The sequence below is a fragment of the Haliotis rubra genome, unplaced genomic scaffold (assembly GCF_003918875.1).
Source record: "Haliotis rubra isolate DU_JTF1 unplaced genomic scaffold, ASM391887v1 Scf134, whole genome shotgun sequence".
Taxonomy (NCBI): domain Eukaryota; kingdom Metazoa; phylum Mollusca; class Gastropoda; order Lepetellida; family Haliotidae; genus Haliotis; species Haliotis rubra.
The window spans coordinates 1,427,006-1,454,974 of NW_025765270.1; the positions used below are offsets into that span (position 1 = coordinate 1,427,006).

General features: G+C 41.3%; 2 protein-coding genes across 2 annotated transcripts in view; both read right to left on the bottom strand.

Annotated features, from left to right (window-relative positions):
- Window positions 1-27,969, bottom strand: part of LOC124267850 (metabotropic glutamate receptor 8-like) — a 157,550-nt gene that overhangs the window by 95,083 nt on the left and 34,498 nt on the right. Inside the window, exon 2 of the mRNA XM_046702841.1 lies at window positions 11,292-11,446. Within this exon, the coding sequence (XP_046558797.1) occupies window positions 11,292-11,446 (155 nt within the window). The remainder of the gene's footprint in view (window positions 1-11,291; window positions 11,447-27,969) is intronic.
- Window positions 1,648-10,231, bottom strand: LOC124267819 (beta-1,3-galactosyltransferase 2-like). Its single transcript, XM_046702815.1, has 2 exons — window positions 9,523-10,231; window positions 1,648-2,580 (listed from the first exon to the last, which is right to left on the bottom strand). The coding sequence occupies exons 1-2, from the start codon at window positions 9,585-9,587 to the stop codon at window positions 1,713-1,715; spliced, it is 933 nt and encodes a 310-aa protein (XP_046558771.1). The 5' UTR covers window positions 9,588-10,231; the 3' UTR covers window positions 1,648-1,712.

A 27,969-nucleotide genomic window follows, 5' to 3' on the forward strand; every position in this document is an offset into this window, starting at 1 on the left:
TCTGATGATCACTGGGTTGTCTGGTCCAAACTCGATTATTTACAGACTGCCGCCATATAGCTGGAATATTGCTGAGTGCGGCGTAAAACTATACTCACTCACTCACTCACTCATTATTTCAGTAACCTGCCATTCTTACAGTAGGAAGAGAAGGACATGATCCTGTTGATCTGCAAGGAATCAAGAAGAGGTCTAAGAAGCTAATTTGCGACCCTATTTTGAAGAGGAGATTACCACATGTCATTGATCTTGAACACACAAATATACCCTATGATCAACGTCTCTGCCTTTACTGCCCCACTCTGTTGGCCTAAGCTGTGTTGAAGACGAGCTCCATGTCCTACTTATCTGTGGTAAATATTCTGAAATACGATAGAAGTGTTTCACAAACCACCCGACCCACCCTCCAACAATTGAAACCTTTATTCACCTGTAACAACATTGATCATATAAAAACATTAAGTACATTCCTCTCCGCTGTATTAACTAAGAAGTAAACCCTCGATTATAAAATAACTGATCTTGAATTTCAATTTTCACCCTAAATTCAGCATGTATGTATTATTTATATTTGTATTTTGTTTGTATTATGGGCCATTGACCTACATTATTGAAAAACATGTATGTATGATCTTGAGCAAGAGTAGCATATATTACGTTTAACACTACCTATTTCACTACGACAGATGAAATATGTATCCATGTGTAAATATAGGTTCAAAACGATTACCGTCTTCAGAACGCTGTTGGCATCTGCGAAAGGTGAAAGGAAATACACTTACCGCGTCTTAAACATGAATTTGGTCATGAATACATAATACCATTTAGAAAGTAGTCAAAAATATTTGGGACAACACTTTCTCAGTTAAGTACAGATTCTAGTACTATTGTTAGGTTGAGACCTTCCGGGATTCGAACTCACACACTCAGAGTCAGGAACCTAATCGCCAGCACACAAAGTCAGCCATCTAACCCACTCAGCCATTGCAACTTCCACTTTGGTCAATTTGGTAAATGTATATTGATACCTCTTATTAATATATTCTTGGGTTCTACAGATCGAGAACAGAACATCGAGTTCCGACATCATCACATTGATTTAAACACCATCGCTATAATATTTGAATGTGATAGAGTGATACTATCAGGAAGGTCTGGTTCCGCGGTTGTGAAATGCGGACCCTAGGGGGCGCCATTCTGCATGACTGGGCCTGTTATTACCTGACCATAATGTCAGATTTGAAAGTAACTACTGCACATCCGTCCATACATTCCATATCCCCCTGTCCTCCACACCCAGGGGAGAGGATACAGACAACCGGTCGTACTGGAGAGTTTCACCACTTAGCTGCTGCTTGTCAGTGTTGGTCGCCAATAACTGACATACGGGCCAAAATGAAACATTCAGCTCATTCAACATAAGTCCTACATTGTACTAAGGGACTGTATAAATTCTTCAATATTTATTATATATTTTCCTTCTAATTTGAAATTAAAAAAAAATAAATGATTATTATGACGAATATTGTATATAATAGTTATTTAGTGAAATTAGTAGTTAAGTACAGAGAAACTAAACTTGAACTGTAACTAACTGAGAAGAAGAAGAAGAGGACGAACAAGATGAAACAACAAATATCATTCTGTAGACAAATTGATTCTTTACTCATATCTTCGTTTAGGGTACTGAAAGTAACGTACTTGTAGGATGTTTATACTCTGATCTTCGACAGTCCACGGTTATACAACAGCACCCTCCAGAAATAGTCTCCGTATCCATACTTGTCCTCAAACACCAGAAGTTCACAACCCGGAAGTCCTAAACATCTTGTCTTCCTTCGGAAGCGACGTTCATAACTGTAATACGTCTCCTCTGGTCGAAGGCCGATGTAGGTGACGTTGTCCAGTCGTGAAGGGAGCTGTCCCGACAGGTAGACATCATCCACCCACAACATGGGGGAGATGAAGAGGGACTTGAAGAGAAGAGGGATCAGATCTCCTGTCATGGCGACCACAAAGCCACTGCAGTACCTCCAGGGATACACCTTGTGTCCCTTCAATATGTCCCAGCTTACGGCGAATCTTCTCTCCCTTATAATCCCCATAGAATTCTTAGGCCATACATTGCATATAATGTGACGTCGTTTGTTCTGGTATTTTGGAACAAATCTTTCCAGGAATCTGTACGTGTCCATTACTGTATCGTCGTCAATCTTGATAACAAATCTAGCAGCCGGACAGAAACTGACAATCCACTGTAAACCCAGTGAGAACTTGTAGGTCAGGTTTCGATAAGTATCCATAAAATCTCCCTGAATTATATCTTTATATACTGAGTTTTCCTCCTCAACTCTTTCATTTGACAGGTTATAAACATTTAACCCCAACAGAAAAACAGCCTTAATGGTGTGTTGTGGAAAATACGTCTGATTTAAGAAGGTTTGCCGCATTACCTGTCTCTGTTGTATATTATGCCATGCAGAATGTACCACAAACAACAACGTCACCTCCTTGTTGGGACTACACACATCCGGGTTATTCAGGATGTACTTCATGTGTCCAAGTGACGGATACACAGACCTGTTACAGTGCCTTCGGCGTAAATTGTTGATGGGCCAATCATAGTCCTTCAATTGCTGTACCCTCCTCGTGTGAAGGTCCATGTTTGATACTTTCAGAATAAAATAGAAGATATGAACACATGCGAGACACACAGACCCAAGTAACACACCTTCAGCGGGAATCAGTGACACGGGCTTCATGTTTAGAGCACAGTACTTCCAAGTCCAAACCATGCTTTGGATACATACATATTGACAACCACGTCGCCACAGCTCCGGTGTTGTTGACAAGGACGTTGTTCAGCCTCACAGCTACGTCATGTCCGCTTTGTCCAGGGTCCTAAGTAGGCAGGTAACATGTGTCTGTGGGGTTGGTAACATGAACGTCCGTAATGCTGGGTGAAACACAAACGTCAATATATATAATGTGTCCTTATCGTATGCTTGAATCATTGATCGAGGATCGACCACAGCAGTGTAAGCACACAAACCAACCCTTAATGATTGTCTCCAACATCTGCTGCAGGCGCTGCATCAGTGGACGAGGTTGAAAGAATCGAGTTTCGTTGGAGTTTGCATCAGGTATCACTAACAAACAAGGCTGAGCCGCATAGACGGATCAATCTGGTCCGTTATATAGTTCACACTGATCGTGAATGAGTGAGTGAGTGAGTGTAGCTTAAGACGTTTGCTTGTAAAGCATTCCAGTGATATCAAGGGCTGTAAGCTGGATGGGAAAGGAATGCCAGCAGTGAGACAAACCCTCAGTTGAAGTTTCCACATCGTTTTTCGTTCTAAACAGAACATCAATGAATGGCTGTCGTCTTTGGGATTTTCAAGTCGACCATTAGATGGAACAGGAACATGCTTAAATCTCTCAAGGACAACTTGTGTCATTGACAACGATGCCATCACATAACTGTCACTGCTGTTGTCATGTATCACCCAATCGAGTCATTTCCAGCTCAACATAGAGCCGGGTAACTAGGCGTATTGCACACTTATATACTCCACAAACATGGATATGGGGCTTGAACCCAGCTGCCACCATGACCCGTCGTCCCAAGGAAATGCTCTTTCGGACAAATGATGCCTATCGCCTCTCTTCAGATAGACTTTGGCTATTTACTTCAAACCCATACAGACTTGAACAGTTGTGAAACACTCTTGTATTCTCTGTTTTGAAATCATAAACTGTTACATATTCTTGTCTGTGTCGTATGTGTCCTACACAACAATAATAACACTGTCCATAACATGATAACCAATTTCTGTTTCTTTATTCAAAATAATAATATTTGAATCGATATACTACTTATTGTCTTGTGCTCGTACAGAACTATACTCACATTAGAACAACGGACGTATCGACGATACCCAATGCTTCAATACTAAGAACACAAGTAGGAAGTTCATTTTGATGATCCAGTTTATTATAACTCCATTGTATTATAATATATACCCATCAGGCATCAGCTACCATGGTTTAGTCAAATATTCCAAAGGACTTAAAAAAAACCCAAAACAACTGGTATAATTTGTGGACGGAGATAACCAGGGTACAGTAGACGTCTGGTAGCCATGTTGTTGTTTTACACCGCACTCAGCAATATGAAAGTTATATGATGGCGGTCTGTAAATAGTCGAGTCTGGACCAGACAATCCAGTGATCGACGCATTTGGGATACGAGGTGAGGTGAAGTGAAATTGGGTTTAACGTCGTTCTTGAGAATAATATGACGACGTGCATGCGTGTGTATGTGTATGTGTGGCTGCTTGCACTAGCCCAGACTTAAGCTGGTTTTATAGTGCTAGCCCACTGAGATACCATGCCGCAGTGAAGCATGAATACCCCACTCAGACACATTATACTGACTCCGAGCCGACCAGTCCTTGCTGTACCCATTAATGCCGAGCGCCAGGCAGGGGCCAACAAGTACCATATTTTAACGTCTCTTGGTATGACGCGGTCGGGGATCGAACCCGCGACCTTCCGCTCTCCGGGCGGACGCTCTAACCACTACACCACGGAGGCGGTCTTTTGGGATACGAAGACACGCATCAACCCAATGAGCGATCCCGTTAGTCAAACAAACAAGATAGGCTGCTGATGATAGATCGATTCAAACCCGTATGTTTACGGGTCCGTTTGTTTCAGTTGTGTAAGAAAACACACGTTTTACTCCGATAATGTGTTCGACTGTGACATGTTGTAAAATGATACTTCTTTTGTCCTGGGAAACCATGCAGTCCTAACACTACATCAAGACGCACATTACGTGAAACACTTGTAAAACACCAGCTGAACATACAGAACAGTGCCCCAATGGTTTTAGCTAGGAAAAGAAAGACTTCATGTATGCGACTATTTAGAAAAAGGAAATCAATAGAAGTACATATTGTGCATTGGCACCATCTGGTGTGTTGAATGCTGTGTCATAATATGTTGTGATACATGCAGCCATATCGTGTAGGAAGGCCAAGGACAGTTCAGGATAAAAAACAATGACGCCCGATAACAGAACATTTAATGTTCCAATTTCAGCTTTGCATGTGTCCTTGAGATACACTCAAGGGATTAATGAAAAGAAATACACCTCCAGTGGCAATTTGGAAAAGCTTTTAATGGTCCAAAATATTGACACACATGGAATGCGCTGTAAAAATAACCTTGAGCAACTATTTCACGACTACAAGATGTGAATTTCGTTCTCGTGTTCTACAAATGGACAGGTGTCATTAATATCAGTATTGATTCCTTACAAGGATTAAAAGGGCGGTGGGGTAGCCTAGTTGTCAAAGCGTTCGCGCGTCACGCCGAAGACCCGGGTTCGATTCCCCACATGGGTACAATGTGTGAAGCCCATTTCTGCCGTGATATTGCTGGAATATTGCTAAAAGCGGCGTAAAACCCAACTCACTCACTACAAGGATTAAAAAGGCACCGCCACAACGCAACAGAATCATCTTCCAGTTGAAATTGTGCATCAAAGAGCATGCACTGTCTGGCTATAAACATCCAGATTACTTTCTGAAATCGGCATTCGTTTTGAAGGAATTTCAAGGTCAAATCACTACGCCACGTCTTGACCCTGCGACAAGGAACATCGCCATTGAAAGAATGCACACTGGAGATTATCAATCTTCTGTTGCCAGGCGTCTTGCAGCTCGTATACAACAAGTATAACAAATGACCGTCCCCGCACAGGCAGATCTCGAGTCACCACTGCAGCCCAAGATCGGTACATCCGGATACTACATTTGCGCGATCATACTGCCACGGGTGAGAGCACAGCAGCCAGGGTGCCTGAACTTCGGAGGGTATCCGGTCAAACTGTTCGGAACAGGTTGAGAGAGATTGGACTGAGAGCCAGGATACCCGACGTCGGGACCGTGCTACGTCATCACCACCGCCGCGCTCAGTGTCTCCGTTATCTAAAATTATCCACTTGGTTGTATAGACATTTCTTTCTTTTGAACTGATGTAAAAATTCATGTACTAAAGTCTATTTGTGGACGAATTATATTTTCGCAACAGATTTCTGGGTTATGCGTTTCTTTTTTTGAATAGTAGATTTGTAGTCTGGACCTCAAGTAAACTGTGTTCCTTATGTTCTGTTTGTGAAGATCTCTGAGAAGTGAACATTTAACGAAGGCGTTATGTTGTGTCTCGACGTGTCCTCTCACTGGGCAGGTTTGAGCGGATATATACATGCTATTTATTGCAATACTAATTAATACCGATCGTGAAGAGATGTTTGACATGTCTGAAGTAGTGCATACGGTCGTCTTACCGTAGAACATACAGAACATGTCAACCCCACCATTCCCTTTATATAAGTAGCTTATGTACTATTTTTGCCCCTTCTTATGATTATTGGTAAAGCACAACATGGTCTTTATCAAGACTTAAAAGATGAATGTGATCACAATTTGACCCATTTGTGACAACAATGCTTAATATATACAGCATGTCAAACTGCTCTATGAATGGGTCACTGAAACCAGAGATGACGTACACCAGCTGTTGTACCGGGATGTAAAGAAAATCGTTTTGCACATTTCCACATCTGAAATGAATCCGTGAAGATCTGGGTTAGAATTATATCTTCAGCAAACCATGCTTGTCGTAAGAGGTGACTAACGGGATCGGGTGGTCAGGCTCGCTGACTTGGTTGACACATGTCATCGTATCCCAATTGCGTAGATCAATCACTGGATTGTCTGGTCCAGACTCGATTATTTACAGCCCGCCGACATATAGCTGACATATTGGCGAGTGCGGCGTTAAGCAACAATCCAACCAACCAACATCTGAAATGCTCTTCACATGTAGAACTTCAGATATAGTGACGGCGTGACGGCGTGACGACGTGATGACGTGACGACGTGACGAATGTGTTAATCATGAGACTGCCCCATCGAACCTGCGCATATGGAAGGTGAACTGTGCACTGACTCCGCCGTCAGTACACAAGGGAATACAAGGCCAACGTGACATGTCCATTCCTGTTTTGTACTGGACTCCAAGGCTACATAAACATTCTTAAACAGAGATACTGGGTCCAGCAAATGTACCAACAAATTCCTGTCTCAAAGATTAACCAGATTCCTTCATACTAAAAGTATCACTTGCACTATATTCACAGAATAAATTGAGCTGAGACAAGCGGAATTACTTCCATTTGGATTCTCAAACACTTTGCTTTACAATCTCAGAGTTCCGTTCTGTCAAAACATCTGATTTTTCAACGTTTTACACCACTATCCCACACGACAAACTAAAGGGAAACTTCATTCCTTGATCCAAGTGCCTTTGTAAAGAAACATGGTGAACAAGGATATACTAACACATCTATCTGCAGAGGTTCAGGACAATTTGTCAAAAATGAAAGCAAATGACGTTTTAAGTTTAATGAGAAAGCAATATGTGAAATGCTGGACTTCCTCATTGATATCATACATGTAATGTTGAGGTGTAAAACATTTGGACAAGAAGTAGGCATTCCCCTGGAGACCATCTGTGTCGTCTTCCGTGCAGATGATAATAACAACAGATAATAATAATATCATGCGCATCTCTCCACGCAGAATGCATGCTCGACGCGCCCAAACAATCTTATTATGATTACCCCGGATAACCCAAGCTGCCTGTGAGGCGCTAGAAGGTTAATAGTCGCATGACCTATCCCACCGGGTACCCATTTGTCTGCTGGGTGAACAGAAGCAATTTATGCACATGAATCAGAATATCTGTTGGGGTTGTTTGGCCAAGTTTAGCCTAAGCTTCAGGTATACAGATGATCTAATATCGTTCAATAACCACCAAATAGCCAGTTGCCTTCCACTGATTTACCCACCTTGACTTGAAATTAAGGAGACAAGTGAGACCGCCTCAACTGTTTCATATTTTGACCTATGCATAAAGATTCAGAGAGACAAAACCTCTCTACAAAAGACTATGTGACAAAAGGTATGATTTCAACTTTCCCTTCATGTCGAGCAATTATTCCAACAGCTCCCGCCCGTGGTGCTTACATTTCAAAACTTTTGAGGTACAGTCGAGCATGATCTTAAGGCCAAGATTTGAAAGAATGCTCAGAAGTTGTTCGATCAAGGTTACAACATAGCAAGGCTTCAGTAATGCTTTCAAAAGTTTTATGGTAGACGTGTTCAAGAGATTACACACTTTAATACATCAGTGACAAAACTGATGTCCGATGCAATTCCTCTTTTGACTTACCATACGTTCTATACAAAATTTCAGGTGAGCTATGAACTAGTGTTTTGATGAGTTCATGACACGAACACCTTGTATCATCACTATTTCATAGTGATTCATGTATCTCTGTCTGTCACTGTATCTCATGACATCAACCACTGGATTGTCTGGTCCAGATTCCATTGTTCACAGACAGCCATCATGCAGCTGTAATGTTGCTGAATACGCGGTTAAACAAACAAACAAACGAACGAACGAACGAACGAACGAACGAACGAACGAACGAACGAACGAACGAACGAACGAACGAACGAACAACAACACTTACTCATAAAATCATCGAAATTGTGCAATTGATTGATTTTAGCATAGGTGTAAAGTCATGACAAAAGTCCTCGGTTACGCAATACTATTTTCCAGTAATAGTCCCTGTACCTATTTCTATCTTCAAATACAAACAGTTCACAGCTCGGACGTCCAAAACATTTCACCCTAGCAGGGAAGTTCTTATCATAACTGTAATACGTCTCCTCTGGTCGAAGGCCGATGTAGGTGACGTTGTTCAGTCGTGAAGGGAGCTCTCCCGACAGGTAGACATCATCCACCCACAACATGGGGGAGATGAAGAGGGACTTGTAGAGAAGAGGGATCAGATCTCCTGTCATGGCAACCACAAAGCCACTGCAGTACCTCCAGGGATACGCCTTATGTCCCTTCAATATGTCCCAACTTACTGCATCCCTTCTTTTTCTTCTTATCCCCATGTAATTCTCACGCCATACATTGCATATAATGTGACGTCGTTTGTTCTGGTATTTTGGAACAAATCTTTCCAGGAACCTATACGTGTCAATTACTGTATCGTCGTCAATCTTGATAACAAATCTAGCAGCCGGACAGAAACTGACGATCCACTGCAAGCCCAGTGAGAACTTGTAGGTCAGGTTTCGATAGGTATCCATAAAATCTCCCTGAACTATATCTTTATATACTGAGTTTTCCTTCTCAACTCTTTCATTGGACAGGTTATAAACGTTTAACCCCAACAGAAAAACAGCCTTAATGGTGTGTTGTTGAAAATACGTCTGGTTTAAGAAGGTTTTCCGCATTACCTGTCTCTGTTGTATATTATGCCATGCTGAATGTACCACAAACAACAACGTCACCTCCTTGTTGGGACTACACACATCCGGGTTATGCAGGATGTACTTCATGTGTCCAAGTGACGGATACACGGACCTGTTATATTGCCTTCTGTATGTAACGTGGTGGAGGTTCCTGTGGAGTAGTTCCTTATATGGCATGTTCAGGATAAAATAGACGACGTGTATACACCCGAGACACACCAACAGTACAAACACCCGAAAAGTGGACCTCGGGATATTACAGTTTTCATCCTGGGACTTGAAGCGTGTCCCGTGAAGCCGACTAGTGTTCAGGAAGCTATGACAGGATCAGTCACATGTATTCCACTCCATGTAATACAGACCTGTACACACTGTTGATTAGTCCACACTGACTGTTGTAGCTGTAGGGTATCACTGTTACATGGACTGATGTCCCACATTGACAGCACAGTTCATGCAACACAGAGCTCTGCAACCATCTGTTGGTGGACATTGATTGAAGATCGACCGAGTGCACTACAACTACACAGCTTTTATGTCCCAAGTCATGATATACATGCAGTGGTCTTGGATTTTTTCGGTGGATAACCCGAACTGATTTTCTCTGATGTAAACGGTTTACAAATTCCATGAACGAATCCGAATTTTCTGTTGGAGGACTGAAGTCGCATAATTTCATCATAAGATTAGAAACCGTTGATCAGTTAAGCCAGTCTACTGCCCCAGCCAGATGATTGGGCGTGTCTGAAGAGTATTCAAACAGAACATTGTTCTTGCACTTGTACACAGCAGACGTAATACAAAAATCACAGATCGTTTCCAGATTTTTAAAAATATCAATAGATACACTATCACGACACCAAGGTTCTGCCCCATCACTGGATTTTCTGGTTTGACTACACGACGGAGTACTGCTATACTGCAATAAGTCGCTTGTATATTTGTTCTCTGTAACTGTTCGCAAATCACATAGTACCTTATCGTATTTGACCTGTACAAACTGTCTACTTGCAAACGATTTGATCTCTAAAGTGCCGCTGTGATATGAAAGGAACGTCGATGAAACATTCCATCATTCTGTCCATCAGTGCTCAGGTGATATTGCGATACACCTTTGATTGAGCGGCCACGGGATCACCTCTCTCTCGTCCACCACATAGAGCTCGACCAGTGTGAATCTTCAGCCATGTGTGGAGCCCGGCTGTTCAGTTGTTTCCTTCCATCTCCGTGGCCATGTTTCCGACAATAATTACAACGTCAGGTAAATGCCTGGTCAACTTACGTCCAGTCCTGTCCGACTCCGGGCTTCAAGCTGTTTTCACAACCGACAGTGGTGAAGAGCAACACACAGCCACGACCAGATCAAAGGCAGGTGTGTCAAGGGGCTGTCAAGCTGTTGTTTTATCACAATTTCCAACATCGCTGCTGTTTGTTCAATAACAGCAGTTTTACTATGATTGTAAACACGGCCTTTGATTTAAACTTGATGTGGGGGACAGTATGACTTGGCTTGTGGCACAGCTTGTAGGCCAGCACGGACTCTTCAAGTCACTGACGTGGCTGGTCAAGTGGGGGCGTACGTGTGTGCGTTCGTGCGTGTATATTTATGCGTGTTTTTGTGTCTGTCTGTCTGTCGCTGTGTGAGTGAGTGCGTGCGTGCGTGCGTGCGTGTTGTTACCCCGCCTATTGGTCGGAATTAGGGTACCGGACAGAGTGAGCATACTATATATGTGAGGGTGGTTTGCATGTACGCCTGCGTTATTCACAGTATCTGACTGGGTTAGTACTGAACAAATGAAGGACATCACGCCCAGTACATGCAGACACACTGAGGTTCGGTGTCCATTGAAGCACAACAGTGAAGAGTAAAGTGTATCTTACTTGTGGAATACGGAAGAGCTTCAGTAGGTTGGCCACTTGGATAGATGTCACGCTAGAGGGCGCTGCTATCACACCAGAAATAATCCTTACGTCGTTTTCCGGATTGGAGCCATCTTTACACTTGTAGGAGGACCCACCAATGTTGGCTATAGATCCTGAAACAAAACACAACTATTGTTGTACTCTGAGGGGTCAGCTTAATGCAGACATGCGAGGTCTGTGGAGGCATGGTAGCCTGGTCGGCGTGGTCTATGGAGAGCAGAATGTTGAATGACAAGGACACATGTATTCTTCATTTAAACAGGGCAATCAAAGTTCTAGAAAGGTTCCCGAAAGAAACCGTACCATTTGATTTGAATTTATTTATATCGACGTTTTGTTCATCTTGATGTACATGGGAAACTTAGACTCCCATATTGTCTCTGAAATGAACATATTTTACAGAAAAAAACAGTTCCTAAATTAGAATCAGAAAATATAATGAAATGGAACCCAGATACTTCACTTCCAGATGAAATCTAGACTGGACATATTGTGACTTGCATTCAGGGTTTGTTTCAGGGTCTGTATGACAGACCAATAGGAAACTGAATATTGTTTCACACAGCACTGTTTCGAGGACGTGGGGAACGTGTCTGACTACATCATTCATTCAACAGAACACGGGTGAATGTATGAGGGCTTTAATGGCGACGTCGACATTGCCTCTTCTGTTCTTGTTAGTGGGCAGCCCATTCGGACAACTGTTGGACATCGGAAGTGACCAATACTGCCACAATGGCCACAAATAGCCGGAATATCGGCGACAGAGCACGCCTACCGCGACCACGGTGTTAACTAGTTCAAGGGATTTAATTAAACCAGATTCTGGAGGTCGTGAGAGGCATCGGAACGACTTGGACCGATATAGGTCAGATCATGTCGTGGCAGATTATTACCGTCTACCCTGTACTGCAAATATGTTTATTAGATTGAAGTAGTGTCTTTAAGAGACGCATATGTACCAGTGACCGACCTCTCGTTTCCACCTGGTACGCAGTGGAAATTACACTAAACTAAACATCAGTTGTTTACGGACCCTCCAGAACACCACCCACCCAGAGGCCCAGATAAGCTGCGTATCCGGGTATAATACGCATAGGTACGCATTTAAAATGTTAGATACGCAAAAGTTTAAAACAAATGCATTACGGAATATATTTATAAAATCGCTTGCGTAATGAAAAAGACATCGATTGCTATCAAGTTGCTGTTAGTATAGGGACAAGTGTTGTACTGTCAGTATAGGATGAGTGATTTTTTATGAAATCATTTCCATTATATTAAAGTTGGTTTTGATTAGGTATGACATAAGGTAGAACATACCTGCTTAGTAAACTTACTCAATGACATATACTTAGGTGAGTAAAATTGGGTACACCAGGGTTTGTAAGCTGTAAGTGTACAGTCGGTATTTTATAACTGGACATTCGTGGTCAGCACCTGGCAAGATGGGCCATCTATCGCCCAAGCATTCCTTCCTTGGTAATTAACAACAATAATTCATGGTTGGCCATTTCGCTGATTGTGCCATTGCTGCTTCTCAGATTCTACAGACGCAGGTGCTACCCTCACAGTCAATGTATATCTGTGTGAACGTACGTCTGTATTACTGGCTGTTTTGCCGACTCCGATTGTCATGACAAAAAGGTTTCCCTAACAAAATCCAATTAATACCGGCTCTGATAGTCATGGGGATACTTAATGCATTCTCACAGCTTGAAGGGGCAATGTGAGTTTCATGACCAGAACCACGAGACGGCTTTAGTGGCTGAGATGTGCGGATTACACACCGGGTGTGGGGGATTAACGCTCTATCTCCTGGCGGGATAAACAGATACCGAGGGCTGGGATACGTCTGGCGGTATATATAACCTTCCTGAGAACAGTGAGTGAGTGTGTGTGTGAGTGAGTGAGTGAGCGGGTGAGCGGGTGTGCGAGTGAGTGAATGAGTATGTGAGTGAGTGAGTGAGTGAGCGGGCGTGCGAGTGCATGATAGAGTGAGTGAGTTAGTGAGAGAGGGAGCGAGCACTATCTCAGCAACAGGCAATGGACTTCAGACACTGTACCTCTGTGGAAAATTGAACCCGGGTCTTCGGCCTGACTAGCGAACACTGTAACCACGAGGCTACCATGAAAACAGTATTGAGAATGCACAGTCTTACTCCTGGACTTATACAAAGCAACAGTGGCTGTACATATGTGTATTGAGAGGGGCGCATAAACGCCAGCATTGACACAATCCAGGCTCGTAACTGTGCTTGAGCCATTGTGAAAATGATACTACGTCTTGTAACTTGATGGTATTTATGCAATAGGTAACACATGTAAGTGTACTGTATGGTACTGATTGAGTGAACACATTAATCAAGTATCATTATAATCTCAGTGAGCTAAATTCAATGTAACTCAGTCAAATGCACCTGAAGTATCATTAGACATATAGAGGGGCTCACTCTTGGACCAACCCTAAGTGGACCGCCCGTAAAATCATATTTCACCAAATAGTTCAAATTTTACTTGTGACTTCATAGGTCGCTAATGTGGCGCAATATATGTCAACAACACCGGCAACAAGCAGAACAGTATGATCGCTGGCTCCTAACAACAAAATTCTACTTCCGGTGACCGCCTCCGTGGTGTAGTGATTAGGACGTGAAGGTCGCATCCCCGAACGCGTCATACCAAAGACGTTAAAATATGTACTTGTTGGTCCTGCCTGGCGTGCTCAAGGGGACTGGTCGGCTCGGAGTCATCTGAGTGTAATGCTTCCTGCGGCATGGTATCTCAGTGGGCTTGCAACTATAAAACCAGCTTAAGTCTGCTGGTACAAGCAGCCGCACATACTACACACACACACGCATGCACGTCGTCATATGAGCTGAAATATTCTCGCAAGCACGACGTTAAATCCAATTTCACCTCACCTCAGATCACGAGTAATTTCCAATATTTCACTTACCACAATTCTACATTTGTGTGTTGTATAATCCTGCCTCAAATACAGGAGAGTGATCAACCATTGTCAAACTCTCCACTTCACTGACAAATTAGAGACGAGCGCGAGTTGTGAATTGTCACTCACTGACCATCCGAGCAATAATTGACGACAAGCGCGGAGGTAATCTACGTAGGCATGTACAGGAACAAGGAACGTAGTGTAGTCGAATGAAAATTTGCATTAGTAAAAACAAGTAAAACGTGTCTTTGATATTGTGAGCAAAAAATGTTTAGGAACATCTACAATCTTTGTTAACATTTTTGCTTTGCAAAGTAACAAAGATATTTTTAGAAGGTTTTAGTTTTTTCCATTTCCACTTTACACATAGCAAATATCAATCGCCAAAACGCAGCAATATTCAAACAGTATTTGCATCCATTTCACATGCAGAATGATTCTATAGGGTGTAAAGAGAACCTAGAAGACGAGACGAGAAATATGGCACGATTAACAGCTGAAGGGAGAGAAAGAGCCATTGGGATGGTGCAGATGGGGTCGACATACAATGCTGTTGCCAACGCCCACGGATGCCACCGTATCACGGTTATAAGATTTATTCAGGGCTTCAGACAGACTGGGATAACCGTAGACAGACCAAGAAGTGGACGTCCACGCATCACGCCAGCTGAAGATAGGTACCTCCGTCATTAAGGAAGGAGGGTAACGTTTCTTTTGGCGTTTAGTGTATGATTGTTGCTTAGAAGGTTGAATAAGGCCTCAGTACTATCTACATATAAAGCTTTGCAACCAATCAGGCTAGCATGAAAACAATTGGCTTGCGACGCGCCTGTCCACCAAACCTACCTGGTTCCAAGAGAGTCTTTAATTATTAGTGATTTAGTGAGTATAGTTTTATGCTGATTTTAGGCAATATTCCAGCAATATCACAGCGGGGCACACAAGAAATTGGCTTCACACATTGTGCCCATGTGGGGAATCGAACCCGATTCTTCGGCGTGACGAGCGAACGCTTTAACCACTAGGCTACCCCATCTCCCCCCACTCACCGCCCCTTTATCATTATTAGTAGTTATTAGTTTGTGAAGGGGATAGTACTAGTTTACATGACATCCCCCCAGCAGATAATGATGTCTTCAACACGCTTTCCTACTTAACCTGACTTCCCCTCAGTTGGGATGTAATGCAAACATTTGATCACTGCGTAATATAATTCCCCACTTACAACTGAATCCATTGTTATTGAGGAATTACTAACGCCCGTTTACCCACACGTCCCATGATGGAGTCTTGGCTGTAACAGGGCCGATGGTGATGAAACTAGCCAGTGCACTTCTGTCAATGTAGTCTCTGTAAGGCCACGATTGTATTACCCACTTTCCTTCCCTAACATGTTGATGTCTGTAATTGGTTTTATTACCCCTTGAAACGCCCTATAACCTACATTTCTTCCCTAAAATGTTGAGGACTAAATTTGGGTTTTATTACCCCTAGAAACGCCCTATAACCTACATTTCTTCCCTAAAATGTTGAGGACTAAATTTGGGTTTTATTACCCCTTGAAACGCCCTATAACCTACATTTCTTCCCTAAAATGTTGAGGACTAAATTTGGGTTTTATTACCCCTTGAAACGCCCACTAACCTAACTTCCCCTGAGGTCAATAGTTGTTCTATTCGCCCTATAACCTATCGAATCCCTGTGTGGGGATACCAATACATGGGGACCGATAATTTAAGTTTCTGGATTGGGTGTGGAGGTTATGTGGGTGAATAATATAAGGTTACTGGGGGATGTAATACATCATGTTGGCCCGCTGCTTTTAGAGGGACACATTTCATTGTCCCCCTTTTGTCTAAGAATTTCCAAGACCCTCAATGAAGATCAAGCCACAGTTTATACAGGCAATGCCTTTATACTACACTTTAGTTTAATGGTTTTATAGTCCCTGGCTTATATTGGCTGCAAAACCCGCAATAACCCAGTTTCAGATGTGTTGCCGTTTAGTGTCTGCTTGTAATGATATAAATAACTACAATAAACCACTCCACTGGTCTAAACCTTCTCTACTTATGACGTCTATATTTGGTTGTATGTGCCCTTGTAAGTATGTCTGTAGAACATTGTTGGTCGAGTGCACAACAAGGACATACTGACAGCAGTGTGATGACGCTAACGGACACCATACATATAAAACCCCACGTACTTTGCCTACTGGATTTGCATTCAGTTTGTTTAACGCTGTCCGTTATTATGTTTTGCAAACAGTGCACTCACTCCCCTTTAAGCGCATAAAGAGCGATGCAATTTTCAAGATGAAGCCGTTGACTAACTCAACTTGAAGAGGGAATTCTATGCAGTTCTTCTGTCATGCAGGGTGTTATCGATGTTGTCCAAGTCGTTGTCGATGACGTGCTGACTTAGCGACGTCGTTTTGGATTAATATGGTGGTCTGTTGAGTAGTAGACACAATAACAAAAGTACGACACATCTGTTGCCGTAAACGCTGTAATATTTGGACACCAATGCAAAGACATAAGCTTCGGCACAGCGTTCCATATGTAGGGACGTTGACTGTTGGAAAATCAAGCACCAGTCTTGTCATACAGTTTCGTCATACAGTCTTGTCATGCAATCTCGTCATACAGTCTTGTCATACAGCCTTGTCATACAGTCTTGCCATAGTCTTGTCATGCAATCTCGTCATACAGTCTTGTCATGTAGTCGTGTCATACAGTCTTGGCATACAACCATGTCATACAGTCTTGTCATACAGACATGTCATACGGTCTTGGCATACAGTCTTCTCATACAGTCTTGTAATGTAGTCTTGTAATGTAGTCATGTCATATAGTCATGTCATACAGTCTTGTCATGTAGTAATGTCATACAGCCATATCATACAGTCTATCATACAGTCTCCATACAATCATACAGTCATACAGTCTTGTCATGCCTTGTCATATCTTGTCCAGTCTGTCATACAGTCTTGTCTTGTAGTCGTCATACATACAGTCTTGTCATACAGTCTTGTCATGTCATACAGTCTTGTTATACGGTCTTGTTATACAGTCTTGTCATACAGTATTCTCATACAGTCTTGTAATGTAGTCATGTCATATAGTCTTGTCATACAGTCTTGTCATGTAGTGATGTCATACAGTCATATCATACAGTCTCGTCATACAATCTTGTCATAAAGTCTTATCATACAGTCTCGTCATACAGTCTTGTCATGCAATCTCGCCATAGTCTTGTCATAGTCTTGTCATTCAATCTCGTCCTACAGTCTTGTCATACGGTCTTGTCATACAGTCTTGTCATGCAATCTCGTAATACAGTCTTGCCATAGTCTTGTCATGCAATCTCGTTATACAGTCTTGTCATACAGTCTCGTCCTAAGTCTTGTCATGCAGTCTCGTCATACAGTCTCGTCATTCAGACTCGTCATGCAGTCTTGTCATGCATTTTGTCCTACAGTCTTGTCATACAGTCTTGTCATGCATTCGAAGAGACGTGGTGGTTTGTCCCATCTTGATAATCATTATCTACATATACAGAGACGGTTTGTCAGGTCTCTTCTGTTCCTAGTTGAGGTGTGTGGAAGGTAAATGGTTATCACCAACAACATCAGTTCACAGGTATATCTGTTTAGGTTTACGGGGTTTATTGTTTTGTTCTTAAAACTAATGACGAAGTAATATTGTGTCTAATAAATCTGGAACTGAAAAGGTTGCAGAGTATATAGAGTGTCATGAGTGTGTTTATTGTTAAACGCAGCAGTTTAATCAGTTCTCGTTTCCACGAACACATGGAGTTCAGTATTTGTGACCCATAGCATTGCCTGTATACACGTTCCGCCAAATTCAATCTGACCTTCACCACGTCACTGAAGTCATCATATACATGTACATCAAATATTGTTGGAACTACCATCGAACTATGACATGTTGTATACATTCGTGTGGAATCTGTTCGTCACTGAATAATGAAATATTGCTTATTTTAAATTTGCAAAAGCGGTAGAGTAACTTATGAGTAAAAGATTTTGTTTTCGACAAAATCGAATGTTGGCTCGAATGTTGGCTCGAATGTTGGTGATAACACGTACAAGTGAAATTTAAAGAAAAACAATACTCTTGAAATACGGGAACAATATTCATGGGCGTTATAACCAACTTGGCCATGTGCTTACATAGTCACGGGGAAGCCGCGGAATCGTACAGTGGCCATGTGTTCTTGTCTCTCCGACATGACACGCCTGGAGTACGACATAACCCAGCACCAAGTCCTGACACGCACGCCCAATCGTAGGTGTCCTTCTTACAACTATTGTAACTCTAATAACCCAGCGTATAATTTGCCTGCAGAGTGAACGTCTTCACTGTAAAGAAATGTTCAGGCACTTTGTTAAGCCTGTTCCGTTCAGCTACCAGTTCCCAACATAAAGACTTCTCTGTCAATAATTGAGCAGATGTGCAGGGTTGTGTTTTGCTTCCTTAAACAGAAATCAATATGCCGTACTATATTTTAATTGAAATTTCGACTTTTAATGATTCCAGATTGTCCCTGTTCTTTGGACTTACTTCAAGTAATCTTAGTTAGTCGTGCAGGTAAAACACGAGACTGTAATGGACATCGAAAGTACAAAGAAAAGTTGAATTCTTGAAAATATGACACCAAGGGTAAAACCCCCTGTAAAATGAATTATATATTGATTCATCAGAGCGCCTCAAGAGGTGCAGGAATCCTTTCGTTGCCTCATTGGTCGCTGAAAGTCTCGAGATGAGGATCCTTGGATGTGTGCGTGTGACACAACAGGAAGTCTACTTGGCCGCATTTCGAACAAGCCACATGAAGCACGTTTCCAGATTAAAGACGTTTAAATGAAAATCATTAGAACAGAATATTATTTTGCTTCATCTTGCCTGATCATAATACCAACTCTCCTAAAGAATCTTTCAGCAAAAATGCGAGCACAGTATTGTCGTTGAGAGTGTTTCCATCTTTGAATTTTAATACATTTCGAGAAAAACCCTATTGTAGTATATTCAAGGTATTATTACCAAATCTAAACATTGTGATTTTCGTTTTGCGTGAGAACAAGGTTATATATAACGATCAACGGCGGGAAGTGTAATTTACAATTTTCTTTGATATCGTACAATTTTGTCACTGATTGGAAATGCCCTCCACTTGTCTACCAGACAACTATCTGAAAGCTTTACAAAGGCCTTGAATCTTATAATCTTAAGCTAAATCTTTGATTTTGTCAATCCGGGAAAAAAATTCCGATTCTCACTAAAAGTCAGGAATGTTCTCGATCCTGCAACTGTTCAATACCTCCACACAAACATATCACATTCCGAGGTTACACATTCCGAGTCAGTTATAGCGGCTGTCAGTTGCTGAACATGTCGCCATCCCGTCACGCGGGGTTCGCTGAAATGACCGTGGAAGTGTTAATGGTTACGTACTTGATCAAAACCCTAACAATCATATAGTACAAACACAGCCGATCAGATATGTTGACCAACCAAGTGGCACACAGTGTTTACTGGCTGTTGGCACACTTCTCGAGTCTTGGAAATGTACCAGGTACACTTCTCGAGTCTTGGGAATGTACCAGGTACACTTCTCGAGTCTTGGGAATGTACCAGGTACACTTCTCGAGTGATGGCCTTAGGAATGTACCAGGTACACTTCTCGAGTGATGGTCTTAGGAATGTACCAAGTACACTTCTCGAGTGGTGGTCTTAGGAATGTACCAGGTACACTCCTCGAGTGATGGTCTTAAGAATGTACCAGGTACACTTCTCCAGTGATGGTCTTAGGAATGTACCATGTACACTTTTCGAGTGATGGTCTTGGGAATGTACCAGGTACACTTTTCGAGTGATGGTCTTGGGGATGTACCAGGTACACTTCTCGAGTGATGGTCTTGGGAATGTACCAGGTACACTTCTCGAGTGATGGTCTTAGGAATGTACCAGGTACACTTCTCGAGTGATAGTCTCAGGAATGTATTAGGTACACTTCTCCAGTGATTTATTTTTTAAAAGTTCCTGAGATTAAAGTTGAATTATTCGACAGCATACACTGCTTCCAATACGGGTGTTTTCATCACGAAGTGAAGTCCATCAATGCTTCATTACCGATTCAGATTGAGTGAATAAGTTAGACACGTTAAGGACCCTTCCAAATTTAGGAATCAGGAACTAAGATGATGCAATTTTCAATTTTTTTCTGAACCATATAGCCCCCGGGGTTAATGTTCAGATGAGCAAATGATTTGGTTGTCCATGCATTTGTGCTTTTGTATGTGAAGCTGAGATGAAAGTGAAATTGAGAAGAGATGCAGCTTAGGTACATGGAAAATCTTACTTGCAGTTTGGATAGTTCGTTCGACTAGAATGTGGTTTCACTTGAACCTGTCACATGGTAAGTTGCATTTCATAACAAACAAAATAAACATGATTATTTCTAATAAATGTCGAGTGTGTCATACAATGAATTCAGGTCCATGACGACTCAGGATGAATATTAAGTAATATAGTTAATTCTTTAACAGTGTTCAAGCGTCTTGAATCTATTGCTCTGTAGATAATAGTGTCTGTTGTGATCACAATGTATGTCGGAATTCGTAGCATCCAGAAATGCCATTGACGCCACATGGGTCATGTCCTAACTAGCCAAACACCGTAGTCCAGGTCAGATCTAATTTCTGCTACTGGTGTGGTGTCAGTGTAGACAAACATATAACTCTCCTGAAGCTACTCACCAAGTTCAACCATTATTGTGCAAACATTCATTCAACAATGAAATTAGATCAGTAAAGGTGAAGGTCGCATTTCAAATGTCCAGTCCTTAATGAAATCCTTCGCTTGATAGTCGTGGTATTGATTGGTTCCGATCTGGACGAAGGTCATTTCATCTATCGCTCGGTCACTTCCATGCTCACCAACATTGTGGTCAATTGCCATCAGAGTTGTCACTTGTGGCCGTCAACGTCGTTGCCAAAGTCTTACTGACATGATCATCAGCGTTCCACGCACCCACCTACAGCTACAGTTATGAATACTTGACACGTTTTCTTGATAACAACTTCTTTTTTATTCTTTACACAACGTTTTAGATTTAATTCTTGCTCCTTCATCACGTGAAGTTCCATCTACAGTTATGTCATCAACATCAAAGTCCTGAAGTTTGTAACTTGTGGAAGACGCTTTCTGTTATATGTTTGTTGCTGGAAATCAATGGATTCCTAATCAATTTAGTTTTACTCTGAAAGAACCATGTCTAAACATATGACATCATGTACACACGATGCGCGACTGCATTGTCCTTGGATATAGGGTCTATCAAAATGAAGGGCATGTTGAATCAATGGTAAAATGTATTGATTTTTGTCAAATGCTGTATCAGCAGTTTCCCAATTAACCTGATCCTTATATTACCTTGCAAATCCATTTTGGAGGCATAGTTTACCTATGCGGCTAATTACTTCTGGAATAGTATGTAAAGTTTTGTTTCATCGAACAGGCAAATTGTAGTAAAGAACACTTTGCACATTGAGCTGAGCCTTAAGTGAAAAAAAACATATTTTAATTCCATAACTTCAAAGGTTGCCATGGTTACCGCACTTTCCGGATTGGGAAGGTTTAACTGTATTCATCCGCCGGGATCTGGATGACTATTAGCCACCTTGCCACACTCCCCAACTGCTATAAAGGGAACTGGTCCCTCTCAGCAGCGACGTCATCACGCCCACATTTACCGAATCACTGATTCGTGGGGCTTAGATTGCTCTATTTTTCCGGGCGGTTGTTTTAACTGGATTGCCGAAATAGTCCAATAAAATAGTTTGAACTAATTAATAAAGAAACGCTTACTACCTTGGGTATTTCATAGCCCAGGCTTTGATGTATTCCGCATAAAACTCTAATATATGGTGAAAGTTCTATTACAAATTCCACGCTCTGAAGACTTTAATGCGATGGTTACCGATGAGGCTTCATACACCCGATGGAAGGAGGACGCCTCCGTCAGAGTGTAGGGATGTGAGGTTACTGTAGACGTTCCAGCGCATCCACCGACATCCCGCCACGTGTTACTTTGACAGAAGTAACCATTTCACTTGCATCCCGCCGCTCCGCGCCAGTCGGACAGTTATCTGATACATCCTACGTTAATAACTCTTAAAAACAAACAGTTCCTCGATCACGGCCGGGGCACGAACCTGCGTATTCGCTGTCAAGAAACCTTTCTCAGTACACTACTTGTCAAGAGAAATGTCCCTTCGAGCGTACCCTTGGTTCGATATTTCGAGCCTCGATTGATATCGAAGAAATTTTGTTTTGGATCAATATATGGACAAAATGAAAGGCATGTCGGTGTGCAGAGTGAGGAATTGAGAATTGTTTCGTACGAGTTCTTACAGGTATTGAACACAGCGAAACAGAGGATATTGTTGTGAGGTGGACTGTCAACATATCAAAGCCGTCGAGTCACGTCACGTCATGCCTGTGTTCAGACAAACAATGTCTTCACAACTAGTAGCACGCGCGTCAATGAATGATAACGATTATGTTTTGTGTGAAATTTCAATTTTTTGCAGTCGAATGGATTTCTCAAAATGTTAGTGGGTCTACGAATATTCAACTAACTTCAAAGCATATGGCATGGAGAGATGTAGCCCTTTTAAGCAGCAGTATTGGCACCGTTGAGAGCTTGAACACGACAATTAGCACCATTATTAAGAAGTAAATCCATGGTAGCGGTGTGTGGCGGGCGTCAGACAGAGGCAGACCACAAATAGCCACCGTTGGGCTGGATAGAGGTACCCAGGGAATCACGCCGACTGGGGGGCAGTCAATAATGTTGTTTTTCTCACTTCCACCGGCTTAATGGAAATTTTTGTGTGCTTAATTCATGTGTAGAGTATTGTGATGTAATGGGCTAACGGCGTGAGCGAGTACCTTGAGTCTCATCCAGATGCACATAAGCTTCGCAGCTCGACATTTTCTACACATTAAGGCACTTTTTGTGATCTTTAAAAAATGGACACAACAGGAATTTTCCGAAGCCTTACAGTGACAACATCCTGATTGAAATAAAGTTCCGTTTTTTACACATTCAGTTGTACATGTTGCAGTGGAGCTAGGCGACCTTTCTGAAGGTTTTACACAAAGCAAGCCTTTATTCCCACACACGAGGCTCAGGAATACCAAACAAAGCCCCGTGAATGTAAATGTCAAAACCATTTGCTTTGTGATCAAACATACATAATTACATTCTTTTCAATGCATATGTGAAAGTGATTATTACGTATATTCTCGATTTTACAAATGGTTAATTACATTACCTAACTCTGTCACAGAGAACACAAACGTAACTATGGTAACGATATTTCAATGTAAGAAAGGTATGTTTGTGTCTAATCATACAATGGTGTGTTCCCAAACAAATGTTCCTGTTGTTGCATTATGGTAGAATACAGGCTGTATTGCAGGTTATCAGGGTGTGGAATTATCTGAGGAAAACCCCACAGTGAGGCAGGACCACGATCATGGACAAGACATCAACACCATGGATAAAGAATGAGTGAGTGAGTTTAGTTTTACGCCGCATTCAGCAATATTCCAGGCGGCGGCCTGTAAATAATCGAATCTGAACCAGACAATCCAGTGATCAACAGCATGAGCATCGATCTACGAAATTTGGAAACGGTGACATGTGTCAACTAAGTCGGCGAGCCTGACCACCCGATCCTGTTAGTCGCCTCTTACGACAAGCATTTGTTACTGAAGATCAATTCTAATCCGGATCTTCACGGGTCTCCATGGATAAAGAGGGGATATCTGTACAACTAACATTTGGCCAGCGAGTCCTGGTACCACTAAGGGAGGCAACTCCGGTAATGTAACCTGAACCACAGTCAATATGCACATAACGACCGCTGGATACTATCTATACCAAATGATGCCACATAAACATAAATTCAATATTTACACCAACAACAAACTGAATATTTTCTGCTTCATAACAGTGGCGGTAGGGTAGTCTAGTGGTTAAAGCGTTCGCTCGTCACGCTGAAGACCCGGGTTCGATTCCCCACATGGTGTAAAACCATACCCACTCACTACTGCATAACACCACAGTCAGTATTCATAATAACACCGTCGGATACTGCAGGACGCTATCTCAGAGTATTCACATTCATCGACAGATAATACAGGCCATTATGTAAATACCACGACAGTCAGTTAAAAATAACAACTCGACAGATTATACAGGTCACTGATACTACAGGATACCAATGCAGTCATTATCTAAACTTCAGGATACCAATACAGTTATTATTTAAACTTCAGGATATAATGCAGTCATTATCTAAACTACAGGATACCAAATTTCTGAGGCATATAGCATTATGGGTTGAATTTGAGAATCAAACAATTTACAGTATATACTATGTGTTTAAACGCCTAAGTTCTGAGATACAGCCATGAGGTTGATTAATGCTTTCTTGGCTCGTGATGTCAAATCAGTAACCCTTTTCTTGAAATTCATTGTATGGGTAAACAGTACACCCAGATAAGAATAGTGATTAGCAATAGTAATCAACTTTCCATTTATGGACCATTTCTCATTTTTTGCAACAGGGCCACCTCTTCTAAAAATGACAATATTTGTTTTGTCAAAATTAACTGACAGTTTCCAATCATGTGTATAACGTTCTAGGATGTTAAGTTGATTTTGTAGTCCAACAATAGTATTTGATACTAGGATAACATCGTCGGCAAATAGCAAAATCAATATTTCAATCATGTCGGGAAACATTTGTATTCCATGTTTACCGCAATTTGTAATTTCAAGATACAATTCACTTATAAAGAAAGAGAACAAAATTGGACTTAAAATACAGCCTTGTCGAAGTCCAACTGGGCAATCAAAATAGTCGGTGGTATCATCCACACAACGTACACGTGATTTTATATTTGAATACATAGATTTTAGAATATTATACATTTTGCCTTTAAAACCAGCCTTTCGTAAACATAACCATAATTTATGCCGATCAACAGAATCAAACGCTTTTAAAAATCAACAAAAGCCACATACAATTTATGTTTACGGTGCGTTAAGCATTTTTGGATAATTGCGTATAAGATGAATATATGGTCACATGTACAAGTAGAAAAGTTTTTCTCTGAAGCCAGCCTGAGCCTCTGGAATTAGATCATGCAGATTAGATCATTTTGTAATTCTTGTATTCAATATTGATGTAAATATTTTTCCAAGGATGCTCATTAAGGAGATTCCTCTATAATTATCTGGATTATCAAAGCAGCCTTTCTCGTGTATTGGAATTATAATTGAACACGACCAGCTTTTTAAAAATATACAACTTTCGAATATGGTATTAAACATTTTTGGAGAAAAGGTAAAAGCTCTATCGTCGAACATTTTATCATTTCAATTACTAATTTGATCAGGACCATAATACCAATGCAGTCATTATCTAAACTACAGATATACTTATTACAGTCATTATCTAAACTCAGGATGTCAAGAAGTCATTATCTCTACCAATGCAGTCATTATCTAAACTACAGGAATGCAGTCATTATCTAAATCAGTCATTATCTAAATTCAGGATACAATGCAGTCATTATCTAAATACAGGTAGTCATTATCTAAACTTCAGGATAATGCAGTCATCTAAGCTACAGTCATTATCTAAACTTCAGCAGATACTAAATGCAGTCATTATCTAAACTAAACAGGATATTATTACAGTCATTATCTAAACTTCAGGATACCAATACAGTCATTATCTAAACTACAGGATCGGATTACTAATGCAGTCATTATCTAAACTACAGGGATATTATTACAGTCATTATCTAAACTTCAGGATACCAATAAACAGGTCATTATCTAAACTTCAGGATACTAATGCAGTCATTATCTAAACTCAGGATACCAGGATACCAATACAGTCATTATCTAAACTACAGGATACTAATGCAGTCATTATCTAAACTTCAGTAGATACTAAATGCAGTCATTATCTAAACTTCAGGATACCAATACAGTCATTATCTAAACTTCAGGATACTCAATGCAGTCATTATCTAAACTTCAGGATACTAATGCAGTCATTATCTAAACTTCAGGATACCAATGCAGTCATTATCTAAACTTCAGGATACCAATGCAGTCATTATCTAAACTTCAGGATACTAATGCAGTCATTATCTAAACTTCAGGATACCAATGTAGTCATTATCTAAACTTCAGAATACCAATGCAGTCATTATCTAAACTTCAGGATACTAATGCAGACACTATCAAGTCTTCAAAGCAACTCTTACAAATCTCGTGTTTATTCACAACATTGACCTTCATTGCTATATTTGTCATGATATGGGAGGATTAGATGCTTTAATGAAATATAATCAGAGTATTGACATGAAGACTTCCTTCAATGATCTGTAAGCACACGTGGAACGACACAGTGACGGTAGAGTATCAGGTTATCGCGAGCTTCAAACAGAGTCAGGATAAATATGAGAGCGACAGTTGAAAAGCTGCTGTCTATTTTCTCGTATAGTCAATGGTGTGATTTAGACCGACTCATAAAGGGCCGTGTATATACAAGTAGATGAAATAAGTCCCAGTGAACAGCTGAAGCAGCCGCGGTAAATCCCAGAATCCCCCCTTACTTCTAAACTCCTCTCCCTATTCGGTATATAGAGGGCCATATAATTCAAAATATGCCAGAAGAGATCACACAGTGTGCACGGGCAGAATCTTATGTAATCATTCACTAATCTCAATCTCCCTTGACAAATAAGACGAAAGTGTCGGCATTCTTTGAGCAACACAAACGCTCGCCGTGTCTGTCCGTGGCTTGCCATCATTGGAAGTCATCGCTTAAGTAAACACTTGTCCGGTGCTTGGTAGCTCTCGGGCAAATCCTTGCTGTATGACATGAATGTTGCACAGCGCTAGATGCAATTGAGACTGAAGTCGGTGAATTTCCATGGGCTTTACGCCTGAATGTACCATTTACAAATATGTAGTTTCCAGGGAACCTGTTTATCGACCAAGATAGCGGTTAAATATATACCGATGTGCCTCCAAGTCTATTAACCAAGACTAGGAATATGTTGTTTTATATCGCAGTATATTGTTAAACTTGTTTCAAGAACAAGAATCAGTGGGTTAATAAGTGACAAAACAACTACTGTTAATCCTGTCAACCTGTCTAGTTGCGGGCAACGTGGAGATGGGACGATCAGAGAAATGAGCACAAACCCTAGCGCATACCTCATGTATTACGACTACTATAAAAATAGAACTATTACAACATAACCTTTTTGAAAATATTTGAATTTCTTTTTGAACGCTTTTAAACACTAATTATAAGGGATGTGAGTGAGTTGTTAGATTACATGTCACCTTGTGGAGTATTTTAGCAGTGTCATGGGATTTTAAGTTAGACTTACGCACTCCGGGAAACTTATGGGGGTGTGAGGACTTGGAGTGGTTGCATTCGGACTGACTCTCGCCCAGCCGGGTATCAAGACGCGCATTACTATTCTCACCACTTCACGCCTTAACGTAATTCACGGTCAATTCCTCTCTACCACGGGAAGTCAACAGCTACCA